The sequence below is a fragment of the Vanessa cardui genome, chromosome 11, assembly GCF_905220365.1.
Source record: "Vanessa cardui chromosome 11, ilVanCard2.1, whole genome shotgun sequence".
NCBI classification, from domain to species: domain Eukaryota; kingdom Metazoa; phylum Arthropoda; class Insecta; order Lepidoptera; family Nymphalidae; genus Vanessa; species Vanessa cardui.
In genome coordinates, this window is record NC_061133.1 from 10,372,996 (window position 1) to 10,393,113 (window position 20,118).

The following is a 20,118-nucleotide window of genomic DNA, read 5'->3' on the forward strand; positions in this document are numbered from 1 at the left end:
TTAAGAAGCCGACCATATAAGAATCCGAATGAACTGTAATTGTGTACGTGAATTTATAAAAAAATCAGTTTTTTTTATACAGTTGCATATATTACCATTTAAACTTGTATTAGCGGTCAGTACTTATTGTGCTCGTATCACCTTGAACTTTATAATGTTCTAGAATTTCTTAAGCAAAAATCGATTTCTATTGTTCTCAAACAGTTTTTGCAAAAATAATTTACAAATAAAAATGTATTTAATATTTACTGTACAGATAATATATCGCAGCTTATGTCTGAAAAAAGTAGGCTTTGAAAAATTTAATGACAAAATCAAGTCTGAGCAAATATAAACTTTAAGTGTATTGAAATTAGGTTGATTTTAAATTTAGCGGAGATTTACATAGAGATGGTACGTTGCTTTCGCGAGAGGGCCTTGCCGACTTCTTGTTCCGTCAGTTTTACTCTACGAACCAAACCGAGCGGGTTATAACGTTGTTTGGACAAAAAATTACGATAAAATTTGTAGCAAAAATATTGAATACTGAGACACCGTTAAGTGATCTTCTTTTCATTAAATGGTTACGTCGCTTAATTGTTTGTGCTTTTTGTGTCATTAAGATGAGGTTATTAATACTTTCGTTGTTTATTATTGCTAATGTTAGCAACAATAGCAAAGCATCTCTGGAAAGTATTTTGCCAAATAAGGAGAATATTTTTCTAACTGACACCACTAAAAGTTCTGGTAAGTCCCAATAAATACTTTTTTATTATATATATAAGTTATAATTCATACTTGTTGCGAAGACTTTAAATTACATTTGAAAATAAATTAATGACATTTTTAGTCGATTGTCAATAAAAGTTTGAAATGTTATTTGAGTTATTCATTTGTTTTGAATGCAAAACAAAAGATAATTAGACGATGTTTCATTACATGGTGTGTGTTTCAGACAAATCGTGTAACCGACCTTGCAAATTCAATGTGAAACCTCGACGGTGTCATTATGATTTCGAAATAAGTCCAGCATTTGGTGATGATGAAAGGCCGGCGTTAGCTATTAACGGTCAAACCCCGGGACCAGTAATCCATGTCTGTTTAAATGACATCATTGTAGTTATAGTTAAAAACAAAATACCCAGTCAAGATATTACGATTCATTGGCATGGCATCGAACAGAAAGGCACTCCGTATATGGATGGAGTACCGATGATAACACAGTGTCCGATTTCTTATGGATCTGTTTACGAATATGCGTTCGCTGCTTCGTCCCCTGGGACGTTTTTCTATCATTCAGATTCAGGTAAGATAAAAATTTTTTTATGGAATAATATTAACTATTCCTTAAATCGTCAATGCGCCACCAACTTTAGGAACTATGATGCTATGTCCCTTGTGCCTGTAGTTTGTAACAATACTAATTACAAACAATACTAATTACTGTTGTTTGGCGGTAGAATAACTAATGAGTGGGTGGTACCTACCCAGACGGGCTTCCACAAAGCCCTACCACCTAGAAAATATATTTAAAGTACCTTTACCGACACTATCTTCTTCAGATTTGACACTTTATAAACATCCAGATTATAGAGAAATTCAACATTCAATTTCACCATTCACTAACAATTTTTTTTTTCATTCATTGAAATCTCTAGTCATCGTTTAGTTTATCCGTTCGTAGACATCTCTATTTCTTTCTAGATGATTTTTTAAAAATATTTTTCGAATGAGCCCCTTAACCAGTCACTGTTACGCAAATACCCCTCAAGAAATATAAACCACTTATAATATGACTCACCATTAAATACAAAGTGTTGTTATTATATGGTAGAATAACTTTGGTATTGAAGTTAGTGGATGGTACCCAACGCAACTGGAACGGTAAAAACAGTCACACTCGTTTTGAATTAATACTTATAATTATTAGTACTTAAGTTTAATTTAATTACTAATAATCATTTTACTTAGGTTAGGATTGAAATATAAAATTTCGCGTTGTATAAAACAGCTCGGTTTTTTTTAAGTTACGTGATACGACAAAAAGTTTTACGAATTTATCATTTGCATATTTTTTGTGCTGAATCTATTCGGTGGATTCGAAATAATTTTATTCGAGTCTTTTTAACATTTTATTTCAAAAACGGTCATGTCTGAGTAAACGCTCTCTTTAAAAACTTTTTTGTTGGAAAGTATACGAATTATCTTATATTTAAAAGAAATAGTTTTCTAGTAAAGTCTATTATACAATGAGAATATTGTACCTTTTCAATTTCTAATTCTGAGATAGAATCTTATGTGGTTATCTTGTTTAATAGAAGGAGAAAGTAAATGACTTTTACGGTGAACATCATAAATCCACTTGAGTATGGTATTAAGAGGAATTAGACTTTCTTTTTTTAAATAACAAATTATATTCTATGTATATTATAATTCCGTTTCGATTTACTTTTGTTGTTATTAAATACTAATAATACTATCTTTACTTATATCGTTAATACAAAAAAAACTGTCTGTCTATTAATATATCTGTTACTTTTTAACGGCCAAACAACTAAAATAAATTTGTTGAACTCCATGAGCCGAGATGGCCCAGTGGTTAGAACGCGTGCATCTTAAACGATGATTGCGAGTTCAAACCCAGGCAAGCACCATTATATATATATGTGCTTAATTTGTGTTTATAATTCATCTCGTGCTCGACGGTGAGGGAAAAACATCGTGATGAAACCTGCATGTCTAATTTCATCGAAATTCTGCCACATGTGCATTACACCAACCCACATTGGAACAGCGTGGTGAAATATGTTCTAAACCCTCTCCTTAGTGGAAGATGACGCTTTATCCCAGCAGTGGGAAATTCACAGGGTGTTACCTAAGCATGAACTCCAAGGATGGAATAAAGTTACTCTTTTATGCGTAACTCCTCACGACCGTCTCATAAAAGGCAAGCGAAATCGCAGGTGACAACTCGTGTTTGTAAATACGTACTTGTTACAGTTCTACATCAGAGCGATGGTGTTTACGGAGCTCTCATAGTTGACCAGCCGCAACCTTTGGAACCACACGCTGCATTATACGACTATGATAGAAGTGACGAACATACATTACTAATTGGCGCTAGATTTCCGGAATTACTGACAGCGAAACTTGAAGACACAAAGCAGATACGACCGGATGGTTTAGTGATTAATGGTGATGAAGTAAGCACTAAGTAAGTATCGCGCTACGAGGTTGAAAATATCCTTATTAGTAATGAGTTCGTATTAAATGTTAGCAATATGAGTTGGGAATTGGGATAATCCTTCATTTGAATACGATAAGGGTCTTTATACGACTTTAGGATTGCAGAACACATAATATGAATACATCAAAAGATTTTTTTTTATATTTCGAGCTAGGAAATTTATAATTCTTGACTTTCCTCTAGCTAAACTTGTTTCAATATAAACCTTTCTTTTGAATTAATTTGTATAGTAATTAAAATAGTTTAAAAGGTTTAAGCTAAACCTAAAATCTAGGGTAGGCGGGAAACGACTTTGTTTCATGCTATATAGAAATACTGGGCATATTACTTTCGCATTCGTTCTGTAAGACACTAAGCCTGTTTTAGAAGATCATCTTATGTAATGTAACAATAGTTTTCTCAGTTTCACTTATTGATCGGGGAATTATCGACTTCTTTCGGATATGCTCGCTCAGCTTTCTATGATAGAGCGTATGTCAACATTGCTTTACCGACTGATCAGTAACGTAAGTCGACAATAAATTATAAAAATTACTGGAATCAGAACTGCAAAGTTGAATATGCCAAAACATTTACATGATAACATTGACATATATTTAAGTGATAAATAAAATCTATCAATTATAGGATAATAAATATAACATATTATATATACATAACTTGCTGTGCCCGTGATTTTGTACGCATTTGAATTTAACAAAAAAACTATTTTTGTTGCCTAAGTTACTCCTTATTACATCAGTTATCTATCAGTGAAAGTCCCGTCAAAATCGGTACAGCTCTTCTAGAGATTAGCCAGAACAATCCGACAGACAGATAGACAAAAATTGTAAAAAATGTATTTTGGTATATGCACAGTGTGTAGGTACATATGCATTGAGTAAAACAGGGCTATTTTAATGTTACAAACAGACACTGCAATTTTATTATATGTATAGATTGTGTAAAAAGTTCTTATTCAAATAACAAATTTAAATTTAAAAAGTTGGTGATTTCATCCGTAAGTGCGGGTTGATAAGTGTGTGCTTTGACAGTTCTCAGTCACTCATGTATAGTACGACACAACTTAGATGTAGCATTGGCAAAATTCGTAAAACCGATCACATCCGAATTGAGAACGCTCTCCCACATTACTAATGTTTATTTCTCATATGAATATGATCTTTACACAAACGTAATAACTTGTAATATCAAATGACCTAATATATTTGTCAATTTGATACGTCGGTTTACATGCACTTGTTTTCTTGGGTTGAACTGACGCGGGAATCTATAGCGACGAATAGTGTCGAATAGAGCGATAAGGAGCTGGTCGTGTAAATCGAATCAAAAACAGAAACAGTAATCGGTTTTATTTTCATTTCATTGCATTTTCCGATGCTACATCTAATTTGTGTCGTACTATAAGTATTATGACATCGCGAATTGTAACATACAACTGTTGACGGAATTACAAACAGTTTAAAGTTGATTAGAAAGTACATCTGCAACATAGTGCATTAGAAAGATGAAATTATAACGACAATATAACTTTTATTATTTGTACGTATTGTTCTAATCGCGTTTGTGGTTATGCAAATTATAATAGCTAGATTTAATCACAGACTTAGAAATATAGAAGGAAAATAATTTAATATAAACTTTTTTACGGTGTTATGCAAAATTGTGTTACATAATCGGGATTAAATGATGCGCTCGGTACAAATTGCAATTCTCAAACATACGTCTAATTTACAAAATACTTTTTAATGGACACGATGATATAATGTGCAGAAATGACCACACATGCAAATTTTATATAATTTGAAATAATTATATGCACAAAAGTGTTCGTACAATTCCTTACTATGAAGTCAAAATTACGAATAATTTATTATATACAAGTTAGGAAGAGATCATTATGTTTATAAGAATTTAATTCCAAAATCAAACTTCTTAAAAATATATTAAAAGACTTGGTAATCATGATATCAGTAACCAAAGAGTTTGGATAGGAATGATTAAATACGAATGCAACCAAAACTTTGCGCAGAGTCAAAACATGTTTTATTAAAATATTTCGTTGCAGGATATTTGTGATACCAGGCTACGGATACCGGTTACGATTGGTCAACGCAATCGCCTTAGAATGTCCTCTAGTAATTCACGCTTATCGCCATATGATGACCGTCATAGCGACCGATGGGAAATCTGTTCAACCAGTTATGACGTCAGCTGTTAAACTATATCCAGGTATTATTATTTTTATTATTTCTTATATTAAGCGACTTTTATACTCTGCGTAATATTACGAGGCGAGATGGCTCAGTGGTTAGAACGCGAATCTTAACGGATGATTACGTGTTCAAACCCAGGCAGTATCACTGAATATTCATGTGCTTTATTTTTGTTTATAATCCATCTCGTGCTCAGTGGTGAAGGAGAACATCGCGAGGAAACCTGCATGTGTCAAATTTCGTAGAAATTCTCGCATTGGAATAGCGTGGTGTAAAATGTTCCAATATTTCTATTCTATGGGAGAGGGGACCTTAGTCCAGCATAGGGAAATTTACTGGCTGTTGTTGTTGTTGTAATATTTCTCATCCCTTATATGATTAATCCGCTATCAATCACAGTATAACTGATGAATGTGTGATATCTACACACACAGATAAATTAGCATAAAAACCTTTCACAAAATTTCCGGATTTCTTTTACGAAGAATATGTTTGTTTTTACAATTACATCTGTTAAGTGTGATATAATCTATGTGTTGTATCAATTTGTCTGTCTAAACAGTTGTTATGAGGTCAGGTGGTGACCATTTGAAAGTGAATAAATGTATATCGATTTGTATATGTCATATTAAGATAAGGTTTAAAAACTAAAGTCTAGTTTAATCTTTTCAAATCTGCTGCTGCTGAATATTTTGACATTAAATTTTTATCATTATAATCAGTGTATTTCAGAGAAGATTTTTGGATTAAAATTGTCGTAAAATATAATTCAGCTTATATTGTAGCTATAGAAAAGGGTCTGCTAGTTCTAATACGTTTTTTATATATTGTTATTTTGTCTACAGTTAAAATTTGATTATCATTTGAATAGTAATGAATGAATGAATGAATCTTTCTGATGCTTTTTCCGATTGCGTACAGAACAGAATAGATCCCACTAAACCGGTTTAATTAAAATTAAACTATCCAGGACGTAATAAAGAAAAATTATAGAATCAGTCAATCTGTTAGAAGGTCAATGACTCATCCACGTTGGCATTTAAATATATGTATTAAGATAGAAGAAGATGATTCATCGCAGTATATTATAGCGAGTTACGATAACACTGTTTACAAATCGAATCGTGCTTTTTCATTTAGTATCTCTGTAATATTATTATTATATAATATGTATCAAATCTTTGGAAGGGACTTTTATGTAAATTTAATAATGTTCGTTTATTATTTTCCTGACTGATTCCGGTGACGGTGGCTTTTCCCAACGGAGAAGAAACCAACTACGCGGGATATTATCGCGAGAATTCGTCTTCAACGCTGATTCACATTATTTTCCCTGACTCTGATTATAAAATCATAAAACGTCCAGAGATATTATACAGCACAGTTGTTTGCTTATATCCGGAGACCATTCTAATTCTATGCTCTTATAATCCTATAGGAGCACATAGACTCTGAATTTGTTCTCAAAATTATAGCACTCTTTTAAGTTAGATATTAGACTAAAGAAGGGCATATTTTCTTTTGCGTACCGGTGCAAGTGTTTTATTAAAAATAACAATAAGCAATGTTCTCTATTGAATCAAGGAAATTGGTCTAGCATGATTTGATTTGGAGCGATTAGTCAAGAATAATCAAGTTCATTCGAACCGTCAGTGAACTTGTTGCAACTAGAGTCAGGCAACTTGTTAAATAGAAATTAAACTTGTTTGGTTTATAATCTTAGTAAATTCTCCAAAATGATTTATACCAATGTACTCTTATATAAGCACGTTTGTATTGTGATTTAACCAGGTGTGACAATTTAATATGACACTACCGGTTCCAAATTCGAAATCGATAGAGAATCGTCAAGATATTTATTAGTACTAATAATCATATAACAGAAAATTTTGTTTAAGTTACGACTATAGCGCCTATAACCATGTTTATATTTCCCTCGCTCGAGTAAGAGGAGAAAGGTTTGGCGTGTTATACTTCGGAGTTTAAGGTCAACAAACCGGTTACGCTGTTTATTTTCACTTTCTATCCAATTGCCTCGTAAAATACCTATTGAAAGTGTGATTTTTTTACCTCGGTGCTTTGTCACGTGTCTCGAGATGGGAATAATATATGGTTTTCTGTCTCGTGTTGGGATCGATGCATCATTATTTATATGTATTATTTGCTTTTAAATGTGTGAAATTATAAACTGGTCTTTGTAAATCGCAATATTAATGTTATGTTATTTTCACGCGTTGTGGTAGTGTATCTGTTATCCGGAATCAGTGTGAGTTACTTTGCATTAGCTATAAATCTTAAACATGACATCGATTGAATATTTCTAGTATTCCTCTCTTTGTTAATTAAAAAAAAGCGGATTTTTTTAAATTATAAAATAGGAATAAAATATCGAAATACGTATATTTATGCACATATAATACAAAACATAATAATCTTTGGGACACCATTCAATATATTTATAATTTATATCAAAAATATTCTTTATATACTGTATAAATAAAATGTATACTATTGAAATTAAAGATAACTTATATTATGAATTAACAATATAACGAATATACCTTGATTTAAAATTTATAGAGTGCGGGTTAAGAGCTTAATTTTTTATATATTATTTAATTCAACAAATATACAATAATATCCAGAGAGTATTTCATTACCTTAATTAATGGCTTATATTACACTCATTGCAATGTCAATGATAGGCGTTGACTACAAACGAATGAACTTGATAGACGCGACTACATACCGATCGGGTGATATTTGATAGACTACCTTTTATGTAGTAACAAAAAAAATGTAGGTCAAAGGATTATTTTCATTTTATTTGATATATTTGTTGATATTGAATGTTTTACGAAATGTTTTACAAATAATTCCTATTAAGTATTTTACTTCGTGGTAATGCTCTGTGCAAGCCCGCCTTCTACCGCCAAACAACACTACTCAGTATTGTTGTGTTCCGGTTTGAAGGGACAAGGGATATAAAAATAGTTCCCAAGGTTGGTGGCGCATTGGCGATGTAAAGAAGATGTAAAAGAATGGTTAATAGTTTATACAGCGCAATTGGTCATTGTGACTACTTGTGATTAGGTGGCCCATATGTTCTTCCGCCAACCAATAACCAACAAAAAAACTTGCCACAAATATGTTACAAATCGGAACTATCGATCCTGAGATTAGCTCGCTCGAATAAATTCCTCAGTGTTTTATACACTATTATAAAATTAAATTTTTTACAAAATTTGATTTTGTTTAAGTAAATAACAGTTATTTAAATTTTAATGAATTGCGTTTATAGTTTTATTTGTTTTATATATTTTTACAGTTAGTATTTGTTAATAAAATTATATAATATATTGCTATATTTTTATTTATACGGAAGATAGGTAATTGAAAGCTGATTTCACCACGTAGTTCGCGCTGTAACGGTTCGAATGTTTTGAAATTTCTTTGATAATGCGCCACGGATGTAAGCTGATGACAACATAATACTCGCAGCCAACCGACTTCAAAATAAAGAACTTATTGATACATTTGCTGGAGGAATATGTTCCAAGGACTCTCCTTAATGGAAGAACAGGCCTTAACTTACTTTGTTATGTTGCTGTACTTTGTATGTTACTTTACTTTTTTACATTATGATCAGAGACGGATTTAAAGGTCTGGAAGTCCTGGACCAGTGGAGGCCCTAGACCAACAGAAGCGTGAAGACTCTAATAATTATATTATGAATAAATATTATTTATTGATCTGAAAAACAGCGCATATTCACAAATTATTAAGTAAAAGTAGGAAACAATTGCTTGTATGTCTACAGTGGTGTAGTATATATTATATATACTACACAAATGTGGACGTTTTTTTCGCTAAAGAAACACGTACTTTTTACCCCCACGTGGAAGCGGTTAGTGACGATACCCCATGTGGGACTTAACCAGAACTCCGCGAGCGTCCCGGTATATATAACAATGGTATACCCACTAAAATATCAGTGGTACCCTCACCGTGTCTTCAGCTTCGGGGTCGTTAATGTGGGCATTTAGATTATACATTTATAACAACAAAGGTTTTTATTTTATTAATATGTCTAGTATTGCTTACTTCACGTAGGATACGTATTTCCAAATTCTTAAAAAGAAAAATAAAGAATAAGTTATCCGCAATTAAGCTAATACCTAAAGCATTGTTTTATTAATATAATAATAAGATATTAATCTTGAGAAATAAAGGTTACCTTGGCGAAGTTGAGAAACTATATCTGTATATTCAATGTCATTGCGAACATATTATCATCACAAGACCGAACAGTTTTTATATATTACACGGAGAAATAACTGGATTCTATGAATCTTACTCACAAGATTGTAATGCATTGCCTTTGTAAATTTACATTAGCTATATGTTTTATGTTAATATTAATTTATATTAAAATTACCGCACAATTTAATCTCATGAAAACTCAGTGGTGGTCGTCTTCGTATGAACCTGCAAACTTCGGTTAAGATGGACGCGATATTATGCTTCAATATTTTATAAAACAGTATCGTTTTAATTTTCAAAATAAACAAATATTTTAATGCACATAAGTGACGGTACACTTAAATAAATTTCGATAGAGTTGCCAGTTCTAAAATAATTAACGCATTAATAATGATTAAATAAAATGGCGACAAATAAGCATAACGAGATTAACGAGCAATGTTTTCTGGCTGAAACACAAATGTGATTAAAATAGAAGATAATATAACCAGAATCATAAAACGATAAAAGATTTCAGGATAAATTATACCAGGCCGTCAGACATCAGTGGAGACGATAATATCAACTTCGGTTCTGAATGGTTTTGACAATTTAATCACGACCAAAAAAAATATATGGATAAAATATACCAGGACTCCAGACACCGGTGGAGACATTGATAAAACTTTGTTACTTATTTCAGGAGAGCGCATGGATGTGGTCGTGAGATCGGATCAACCAACTGGCGGGTACTGGATTGACGTCACCGGTCAGGGAGATTGTGAAGGATTGAAAGCCCGCGCTATGCTTCTTTATTCTGGCTTCAACTATACTTCTATGCTAACTGAAGAACCGGTAAAGATTTAACTTTAAACTTAATTGTATGTTCTATGTCATATATTAATAATTTTTAGACGTTTTTAGACGTTCAGCACATTGACCGTAGCGTGATGTATAGTCTAACATAATATTTAAACATCGGATTTTTCTCAGTAAATAAATATTTTCCAAATTGTATATCAGCATATCCTGAGATTAGCGCGTTATAACAAACGAAACTCTTGTGATTTATATAATAGTGTACCTACAAGTATAAATTAATTGTTGGTAACTACTTATGTATTTTATTTCACGTGAGTGTATAAGTTACAAAATATATCATTTTTTAATATTACTTCAATTTTCAATGATGTTAAGTATAGATAGACTCACGAAGGCGCGATACTCCTTGTCAAATTAAATATTTCTTATAAAAAAAAAACAAACAATTATAATTTGATTTGTATTTTTTCCTGTCTTTACTGAGAGTCAGCTTACCAACACCAATACATATTGTAAGCACGAGTGTCACTCACTCAAACTAATGCATACTTATAAAATTAAACGCGTAGAAACGCGCGTTCCATAGTATATACATCGATAACTCTAATATACTTTAATAATAATCACTAAATGCCTTTAAATCTTTTAATTTCAGAACCTGGAGACATATCCCGGATTGGAAACGCGAGAGACGATCAGCGGTCAACAATTGCAATCGCAAAGAGATGTGCCTTCTGTCAGTAGCGTCAAGTCGATATATCTCGGAATCGATAAAACTTATCCTAAGTTCAAGGACAACGACATTGATTTCCGTTATATAAGCGACGCCGTGCCAAACAAGCCTTTTATACCAGCCGCGCTTTGTAAGTATTCAGATAAGATATGAGTTTCTTCTGGAATTCGTCCAATTTCTTAATCTAGCTATGGTACTATCTTGAACCAATTTGTAATGTTTGTAAATAATACCGAGATGTCCCAGTGGTTAACGCGTGCATCTTAATCGATGATTGCGGGTTCAAACCCAGGCAAGCAATACTAAGTCTTCATGTGCTTAATTTATGTGTGTAATTCATCTCGTGCTCGGCGATGAATGAAAACATCGTGAGGAAACCTGCGTGTGACTAATTTAAACGAAATTTTGCCAAATGTGTATCTAAAAACCCTCATAAGAGCAGACAGGTTGAATATGCTCCAATCCTTCTCTTCAAAGGGTTTTAGCCCAGCAGTGAAAAATTTACAGGCTGTTGATGATGACGATGACGATGATGTAAATAATACATATGTTTTTTTAAGATTGCTACCCTTTATAATAAGCCTAAATTATGATGTTTTTTGTACTAGCAACGTCGATCATCCATATTAACATATTTGTCTTAATATTAGCTATGAAAAAATTTACAAGTGTTATTCTAAATTCAAAATTGTCTTCTTTTTCAGCGTCACTTGATAATGTTCTCCAAATAAACGGTAAAAACTTCCTTTACCCTAACGCGCCGTATCTACTGAAACCGCGCGATGTTCGTTCAGAAACCATCTGTCTCGTAGGAGAGGAAGCGAGTAACAAGCAGCCTCAATGTGTACTCGTTTTAAATGCCAAACTCAACGAAGTTGTGGAATTGGTCTTAGCAAACGAAGGTATGGTTATGCTGTGTGATATTTTTTGGTTTATAACGTTCATTATCATTGCATAGTATAAAGAAAGTCGTTTACCGCTGTCGGTCTCTATGTCTGCTTAGACCTTTAAAATTACGCAACGGATTTTGATGTGTTTTGTTTTAGTAAATAGAGTGATTTGAGAGGAAGGTTTTTGTATATAATACATAGACAATATGGTAAAGAAACAAAAAACATCTGTAGTATATTTAGTATCAGCATTGCGACCGTGCGAAGAATGATAATATATACAAGTGTGTGCGCAAATATAAATATTTTTAAATTAGAATAGAAATTTTAATCATTTTTTGTTTAATAGTTCGACATAATACAATGTATGTAATTTCAGGACAAAGAAATAACGATACCTATACATTTCATATGCACGGTTATGGTTTGCAAGTGGTTACGACCTGGCGAAGTCCTGACAATAAACCCATAACCAAGGAAGAGATTCAAAGACTGGAACGCGATGGGAAAATTCCAAGGTATTATAATTCTTTATAATTATTAGTATAATGCGTTCGTAAAGAGCCCATTTAAGTCTTAACAGTTAGGGGATTTACGGGAGATAACATAGCCATGCGGGTTGATATCAGTACATCTTCATCTTGACTGAAAATTGCTAGTCCAAGTCCGGGAAATTCAATGGTGCTTTCATCGTTAAGGTAATCGTTGTGAGACACCTGTAAATCTGTTACTCTGGATACCTACCTGAGGACTGGAGCAGTAAAGTGCAATAAACTTCTAATCTTTTTATCGAATGGAGAACAAATTTTATAATAGCCACATTGTATGTACCACGTATTGTACTTTTTGATGTAAATCAGTTTCTTATGTGCAATTAAGAGTAATATTAGTATTTTAAACAAAAGAACATAAATTAGTTTATATTTTTATTTGACTTATAATAAAAGACAATTAATAATGACCGTTCTAATGATGACCTCGTGGGAATTATGATAAAAAAATTAACACTTTTAATTAATGTAGTTGTAAAATCTGTGAATAATAATTTTATAACATCTGATTTTGTCATTTCTATTTACATTTGGCTCGATGTTTAGAGTCCAAATTTTTTACATATACATTTGTGTGTGTTTATGTACATGATGTACGAAGTAGTATATTACAGAAGTATATTTTAGTATCAAGACTTATTATGCATTACGAGATGTACAGATTTTGGTTTCAAACCAATGAACAATTTGCTGTCCAGCTACTACTTCTATTAAAAATTGAGGTTGACGAGAGTGTGGTTTTGATCCACGTCTTATTTAAGCGTTACTGATGTATCTGTATTTTATAATTTATGTGTGCTTGCTGCGGTTTCTTGGAAAATAAAAGGGGCTTATTATTCATCCAAATATATTTCTTATTCATCCAAATATATTTGAAGGGAAAGTGAGCCAGTGAAACTACAGGCACAAGGGACGTAATATCTTAGTTCCCAAGGTTGGTTGCCAAGGTTGGTGTAAATGAAATGAAATGATGAAAGGAAAGGTTAATGTTTCTTACAGCGCTATTGTCTATGGGCGGTGGTGACCACTTACCATCAGATGCTCGTCCGCCAACCAATATCATAAATAAAATATTCATATATGTTCGTTGTTGATTTTTTTATACTATTTGCTATGAATGGAAACCTTTTTATCATAAAAGTCAATGACATCGCAAAATAATTATTCTTTATGTGCGTTGTTTTTAATTTTAAAGAATTTTTTTTTTATTACTTCTCTTGTTCAAACGCAACAACTACTTTAGCTAGATGATTTTGATTAGATAGTTGCATAGAATTTTAATTTTGATTGTATTTGCTTCCAGGAACTTAAAAAATCCACCAGTGAAGGACACTTTTATGGTTCCAAATAAGGGATTGACGGTTGTGAGATTTACACCAACCGTGGGTGGAAGTTGGCTCCTGGAGTGTAGGTCATGTTCTTTCACTCTACCAGTTGCTATTATAATAAGCGTTCCTCTTTCTATACCTAAACTGGTTCTAGATTCATTACCTAGCTGTGGTAACTATAGACCAGCTGATGTATTACTTAATTGATTCCAATAGACTTAACAAGAGGTTGAAAATGTACATAATTAGATAAATAAGTCGAAATATATAACAATTAAGTTGTACATAATTAAATATAATTAAGTTTATTTATTTATGGGCTGTGCCGTGACTTTGAATATGAAGGTACTTCTGCAGTCGATTTAAGTTATAAAGTAATATATGAAGATTGAAAGCGAATAAAATAAAAAGTATTTCTTAGAAATTCGTATAAATAAATAATTTTCGAGGAAGGAACATTATAAGACAATGTTTCCAAAACTATTCTATAAGAACAACTCAAAAGTAAATGAGCAAAAACTAAGAAAACAGAAAATGAGCTTCAAATACCAGAAGGTGCTATGCGATGTAGACAAATATGATATTAAAATTAAATAGACAGATATATCAAAATCGCGTGTCACAACAGCGAAATTCAACATTTCACCTATCGTATTCTATCTTGTGATATTTTGTAGCGGTTTTCTCTGCTTCAATGACTCTTTTGAGGTTAGCGAGAGTGTGGTTTTGATGTGTTATATATAGTATCAATAGACTAAATTAATATTCAGGGTTTGCACCCTGTGCGTTGGCATCGAAATTGATTATGCCACACCAATTTTCATTAAAATATTCGTTAAAACTTTGTTAGTCCATGTTATATTTCCTGTTATTACAAAAAGTACTAAATTGAAAAAGTTTTTACACAAGAAACGTTCAGTCTGAGTAGTTTTACATTAATGGAAAAGATAATATGTGTTTAGTGGTAGATAATATTTATAGGATTAGATTGACGAACTACGAAGACGACAAGAATTATTCGAAAAAGTAAACAGGAAATGTATAAGTTGTTAAATATTAATACAATAACAATAAATGGAAATTATAAAAAAAAAAAAATTATTATTCAATCCTATATTACCCGAAAATTGCCTTCATAGGTGCAGTCAGAGTAAGAAAACCTTCGTCAGTTTTCAAATTTATTCCTTTATCAAGCCTTATGCTCTTAGTACCCTTTGAATCTAAACATGAAACCATTGCAACGCAATATGTCATTCTCAATCAGTAAAGCAGATTATCGCTCATACTGACCACACGAAAATAGATCTTAAGGTGACGAACCTCTTACTCTGAATGTACATTAAAGAGACGGCCTAATTTATTTTTTAAGATTTAGTATATTCATTTATGAAGTCGACATATTCAGAAACCTTGGTATACACAGTTGGGGCTCCCTTATCGCCACAAGGAGACATCCCCCATGACACAATACCGAGAACAACTGGGATTCTTTCGGTATCATTGGTATTGGCCATTTTATACTCTATAGAATTTCTTTCAGTATCATCAGTTTCAAGATAATCTTCATAATCGTCAGCTGCTTCTTTTATTCGGTTAAATGCATCTCTCGGAGCATATTGTATGAGAGGTCCACCTGAGTCACCGCTACAAGCTGCGATCCCACCTGATAGCGGTCCGGTACAAATATTTGCGTCTTTATCCAGTGGATTACTTTCGTCGATGTCTTTTATTTTTTCTATAGCTGCATAGCATTCTGAAATAAAATAATAATCTTATTATTGAAAATTTATCTTGAGATATTTTAGATTAATATATTAGTGAAATAAAAATCTGGTTGTGCAAAAACTTGAAAATGTAACTACAAATGTCGTGAAACACTTGCCAAATGTCATGAAATTAAATAAAATTTAAATTCAAAATCCCATGAAAGATATTAAAAAAAAATTACCCGGGCTAATTATTTTCTTTCGTATAAAATGGTGCGAATAATCCTCATTGGCACCATTTTATTTTCTATGATTTGAGTATATTTTTTTTAACATTAAACAATAATTTTGATTAAATATTTATACACATGTTCATTATATCAAATCCAAAATTTTGTTTGCTCATCACGTTTAAAATTCCTATGTAATTATGCTTTACAAATTTCAAATTCAAGTACATATTTTTTGTACAATAGTCTAGAATTGGAATTTAAATAGATTCAATTTTCTATCTAATTATTATGTCTTAAAATTATTTATTCTTTCGAAATAATAACATACAAATATATTGTACTTTATCTTACCTTGATAAGGGATGTAAGTAACTTTAACCTCTTGTAATCTACTCGGTAAGTCTGGTATGAAAAATGTTGTCCTCAAAGCTCCCCATCCAGCTAATGTCAGAGGGTCGTTGTCGATCTTGTAATTATTGTACGGTAAGTTTATTGGTTGAACTTCATTGGTGAATCTGAATGGTTTGCTCGTTTGTAGTACTGCTATATCGTATGGTCCGATACCTCTGAAAATTAAAATATCTGTGAGATGTGTAATTTCTGTTAAACCTTTACAACTTAATAAAATAAATTATTAATTCTTAAGTTTCTCTTGGTGGCAGGATTTGGTGAAAACCCGCTTGGGTACCAGGTGGTACTTTTAATATATTCTACCTTCAAACAGCAATGTTTAGTGTTATTGTTACACAATGTGTTGTGGCGCATTAGTAATGTAAGAAATACCACAATAATACAGCTGCAGGTTAATGGTATAAATCCCGGATTTGATTCATAAAACGTTGTTAAACGTTTCAAATAAATTCACGGTAGCGACAAGGATTTAGGAAGTTTACCGCGTCTCGAAAATAACTTAAAGCCTTTTATCCTTCTTCTGATCTCTTCGCCGTCATATCCGATCGTCGAGTATTAGGAGTATAATTGTGAAGAGATGGTGATTCCAACGTGTGCTTTAAGACACATTTCTGTCAAGAATTTTCGGTGTTGTCGAAACACCGCTGGTAGGATTGGATAGATTGATGACATAATTTTAGCAAATATCATTTAATTTTAAGCTAATTCTAACGTAGAACAAAATTATTTTATCGATATTTCGGCGATTTAGCCATGAAACCACAATTTATAGTATTATTATATGAAATTATTTCAAAAATACGTAGTTGTCAAGTGATTGGAAGCTAACCCTGGGTATAGAGGATGTGGAAACCGTTTTCCTATTGCATTTATTTGGGCTTTTGGTCCAAAGTTATTTACATTGTGGGCTCCAGCTATCGCGTCCATTGGTAGCCATCTAGTAAGAAACGATTCCTGGATACAATGCGCAGCTGTTAAGACCTAGAAATATAACAAAGAGCATTTAAAGAAGAGTATCTTATTATAAATATTAATACAATAACAGACTATATAACAGACGGACAGTTAGTACTTCTGTACAAAGACAAGTAGTCTGAAATATTTCATGTAAAGAAGAGAATTTGGAACTTTTACTAAGTTGCACAAATAGTGGATGGTGAATATTGGATATACGTTAATGAGAGCACGAGATTATTTGCTAAAACAAATTATTTTTTAAGTAGGTATTGTACGTTCATTTCCAATATCACCTTAAATTAAATAAGAAAAGATAATAATAAGATAAATGAGAAATTATTATTTGGTATGTACACCATTTTAAAAGAAAGGCCAAAATACTTGACAACTTATGTACAGAGCAGGACATTTTACAGAATAATGACAAAAAATAATCTTTTTAGATTATTTTTTATGCATAGCTTCGAAACTCAATACCCTGTAGTCTTAACCCAAAACTCAACTTTATTAATATTATGAACCTAATTTATATTTAAGACACCCTAATATAACCCTTTTAAATCCCTTCCTAAGGAGAGAGAGAGGAGGCCTTAGCCCAACAGTCGTTTACTCTTTTTGTTACTTAATTCAGATTCTAAATGTTGAGCAAATTTTAAAGATGTATTATGACAAAAACTGTCTTATATTGTTTGACATTAACAATGATACACATATCAGTACTTACCCATTTTTCACTCAATATACTGCCACCGCAAACATGAGCTCGGATCCAAAAGAACCTTAACTGGAGTGTCACCAAATAAGGATGACTATAGGGTTTAGATTCGTGACCTCCCACCACTCTACCATCTAAATACTGACTACCGGTTGAAGCTGTAACATTTATCAGAAAAATAAAATATAGCTGAAATCATATTTACTACTTTTGAATTTAGAAGAAATAAAATTAAATTTATTGTGTTATAAAGAATTAACACAACATTTGAAATAAGAATCGAATTTCATATGTTTTAGGTAGATTATATTGAAACATTAAATTATAAGCGTAATTTAATTTATTAGTGTAATTATTAGCACATCTTTTTTAATACAAAAATTAAATAAAAAACCGCTTCTAAGTTGAGTATTGTTGAGAAAAGCTTTGTTATTACAAACTGATTAAAAAAAAGATAGTTTTCTAAATATATCGTCTTATGCGTATTGTAATTTTTTTACCTACCCGACAGGCAAAGGTAACATTTTAGAAGTATAAAAAGTAAATTAACGATTACGTTCATAGTGAATATTGTTGTGTCATCTGCCTTGCTAACGCTTATATAACATTCGAAGATGCACACACGATTTATTTTTTCGCATAATTATACATATCAGAGGCAACCAATTGGTACAAAGTTAATGTGAGAAATAATCGTCGTAAGGATGATACCAATAGCATTTTATTTTATTTTAATTCATACTCTCTCTTAAATCGCGCTCGCTACAAATTGAAATTTTAAACAATTATATTTCAAGTAACTTATACTAATTTGAGCGTATGATTTGATACTGAAAATTTTGTTTTTTAAACTTGCATAGATGAAATACATTATGCACGCTTAATCAATTTTTAAATGATTTATTAATATGCAAGTAAATAAGTCATTTTTTATACCATGGATTAAAATGAAAACTTTTATTAATAATAACCAATACAACTTACACATAACACTTTAATTATAAAATGATGTACCTTTAACAGATTGTATTATACGTACAATTATATAGTTAATTTTGATGTATAGACTTATAAAAACCTTTTTAGTTGTTTTTTTTTCAGAAAATGTTCAAAGTATATTTCCTGGTCATTGCCATTTTGTGATAATATTTAATAAGAAAATAAATGCCTTTGATTAAATAAATCTAGTCTTTATTCAAAGGATTGAAATTTCCCGATCCAAATGTTATATACGAGCCTTATACTTAATTATATATCTACGGGTGATTATACTATCGGAGTAGGTCAAGTATTTAGCTCGTTGTATAATCATTTATAATTCACAGGAACCTGATAACGTTATTATGAATGTAAGATGTGATTTCATTATAACAACAAATTTGAAGGCGAACAATAGTGAATTATATTTTTTTAATCATTTGCAGTTATATTGAAATGCACCAACTATTGGTAAATAATATTTGTCAGTTTGAGAAATTTTAACCAATCCTTTTAGCGCCTCCATCAGTCCACATCCCTTGTGGCTGTATTTACACTGGATCACTTAATGATCAAACTGAAACGTAACAGTACTAAGTATTACTGCTCGGCGATATACTGAGGGTTGCACCTACGCAGATAGGTTTGCACATAGCTCTAAAACTATATTATATTTGGCTACAATATTTGAAGATAATCATGCGCACATAAAATCTTCCAGACCTGTCCTATGTCATGTATTTAAATTGCGTTTTTTTTAAATAATAACATTTTTGTAACGTAGTGTTATTATATTATTAAACGGTAAGCCCCCCGGATTTGTTCGCTTCATTGAATATCACAATATGTACTCAGACTTTCTTTGAGATAAATAAATTCATTACGATATATTATGGACGTTTTACACGAAAATTGGCTCTGGTGAATTTCGTCTTCAAATTAACTTAAGAAACTGTTTATATATATATGAGACAACATCACATACATTACTCTGATCCCAATGTAAGTAGCTTAAGCACTTGTATTATGGAAATCAGAATTAACGACGGTACCACAAACACCCAGACCCAAGACAACGTAGAAAACTAATGGTAATCTACATCGACTCGG

The 20,118-nt window shown here is 31.8% G+C and overlaps 2 protein-coding genes across 2 annotated transcripts; one reads left to right on the forward strand and one right to left on the reverse strand.

Annotated features, from left to right (window-relative positions):
- The first annotated feature begins 455 nt into the window (after positions 1 to 455).
- LOC124533906 (L-ascorbate oxidase-like) lies at positions 456 to 14,419 on the forward strand. Its single transcript, XM_047109483.1, has 9 exons — positions 456 to 726; positions 935 to 1,285; positions 2,980 to 3,193; positions 5,295 to 5,458; positions 10,388 to 10,539; positions 11,162 to 11,369; positions 11,944 to 12,141; positions 12,509 to 12,647; positions 13,984 to 14,419. Exons 1-9 carry the CDS (start codon positions 603 to 605, stop codon positions 14,213 to 14,215), a joined length of 1,782 nt encoding a protein of 593 aa, XP_046965439.1. The 5' UTR covers positions 456 to 602; the 3' UTR covers positions 14,216 to 14,419.
- Positions 14,420 to 15,335: 916 nt separating this feature from the next.
- On the reverse strand, positions 15,336 to 18,715 carry LOC124533399 (kallikrein 1-related peptidase b22-like). Its single transcript, XM_047108629.1, has 5 exons — positions 18,535 to 18,715; positions 18,040 to 18,188; positions 17,161 to 17,339; positions 16,299 to 16,513; positions 15,336 to 15,761 (listed from the first exon to the last, which is right to left on the reverse strand). The coding sequence occupies exons 1-5, from the start codon at positions 18,590 to 18,592 to the stop codon at positions 15,373 to 15,375; spliced, it is 990 nt and encodes a 329-aa protein (XP_046964585.1). The 5' UTR covers positions 18,593 to 18,715; the 3' UTR covers positions 15,336 to 15,372.
- Between the last annotated feature and the right edge of the window lie 1,403 nt (positions 18,716 to 20,118).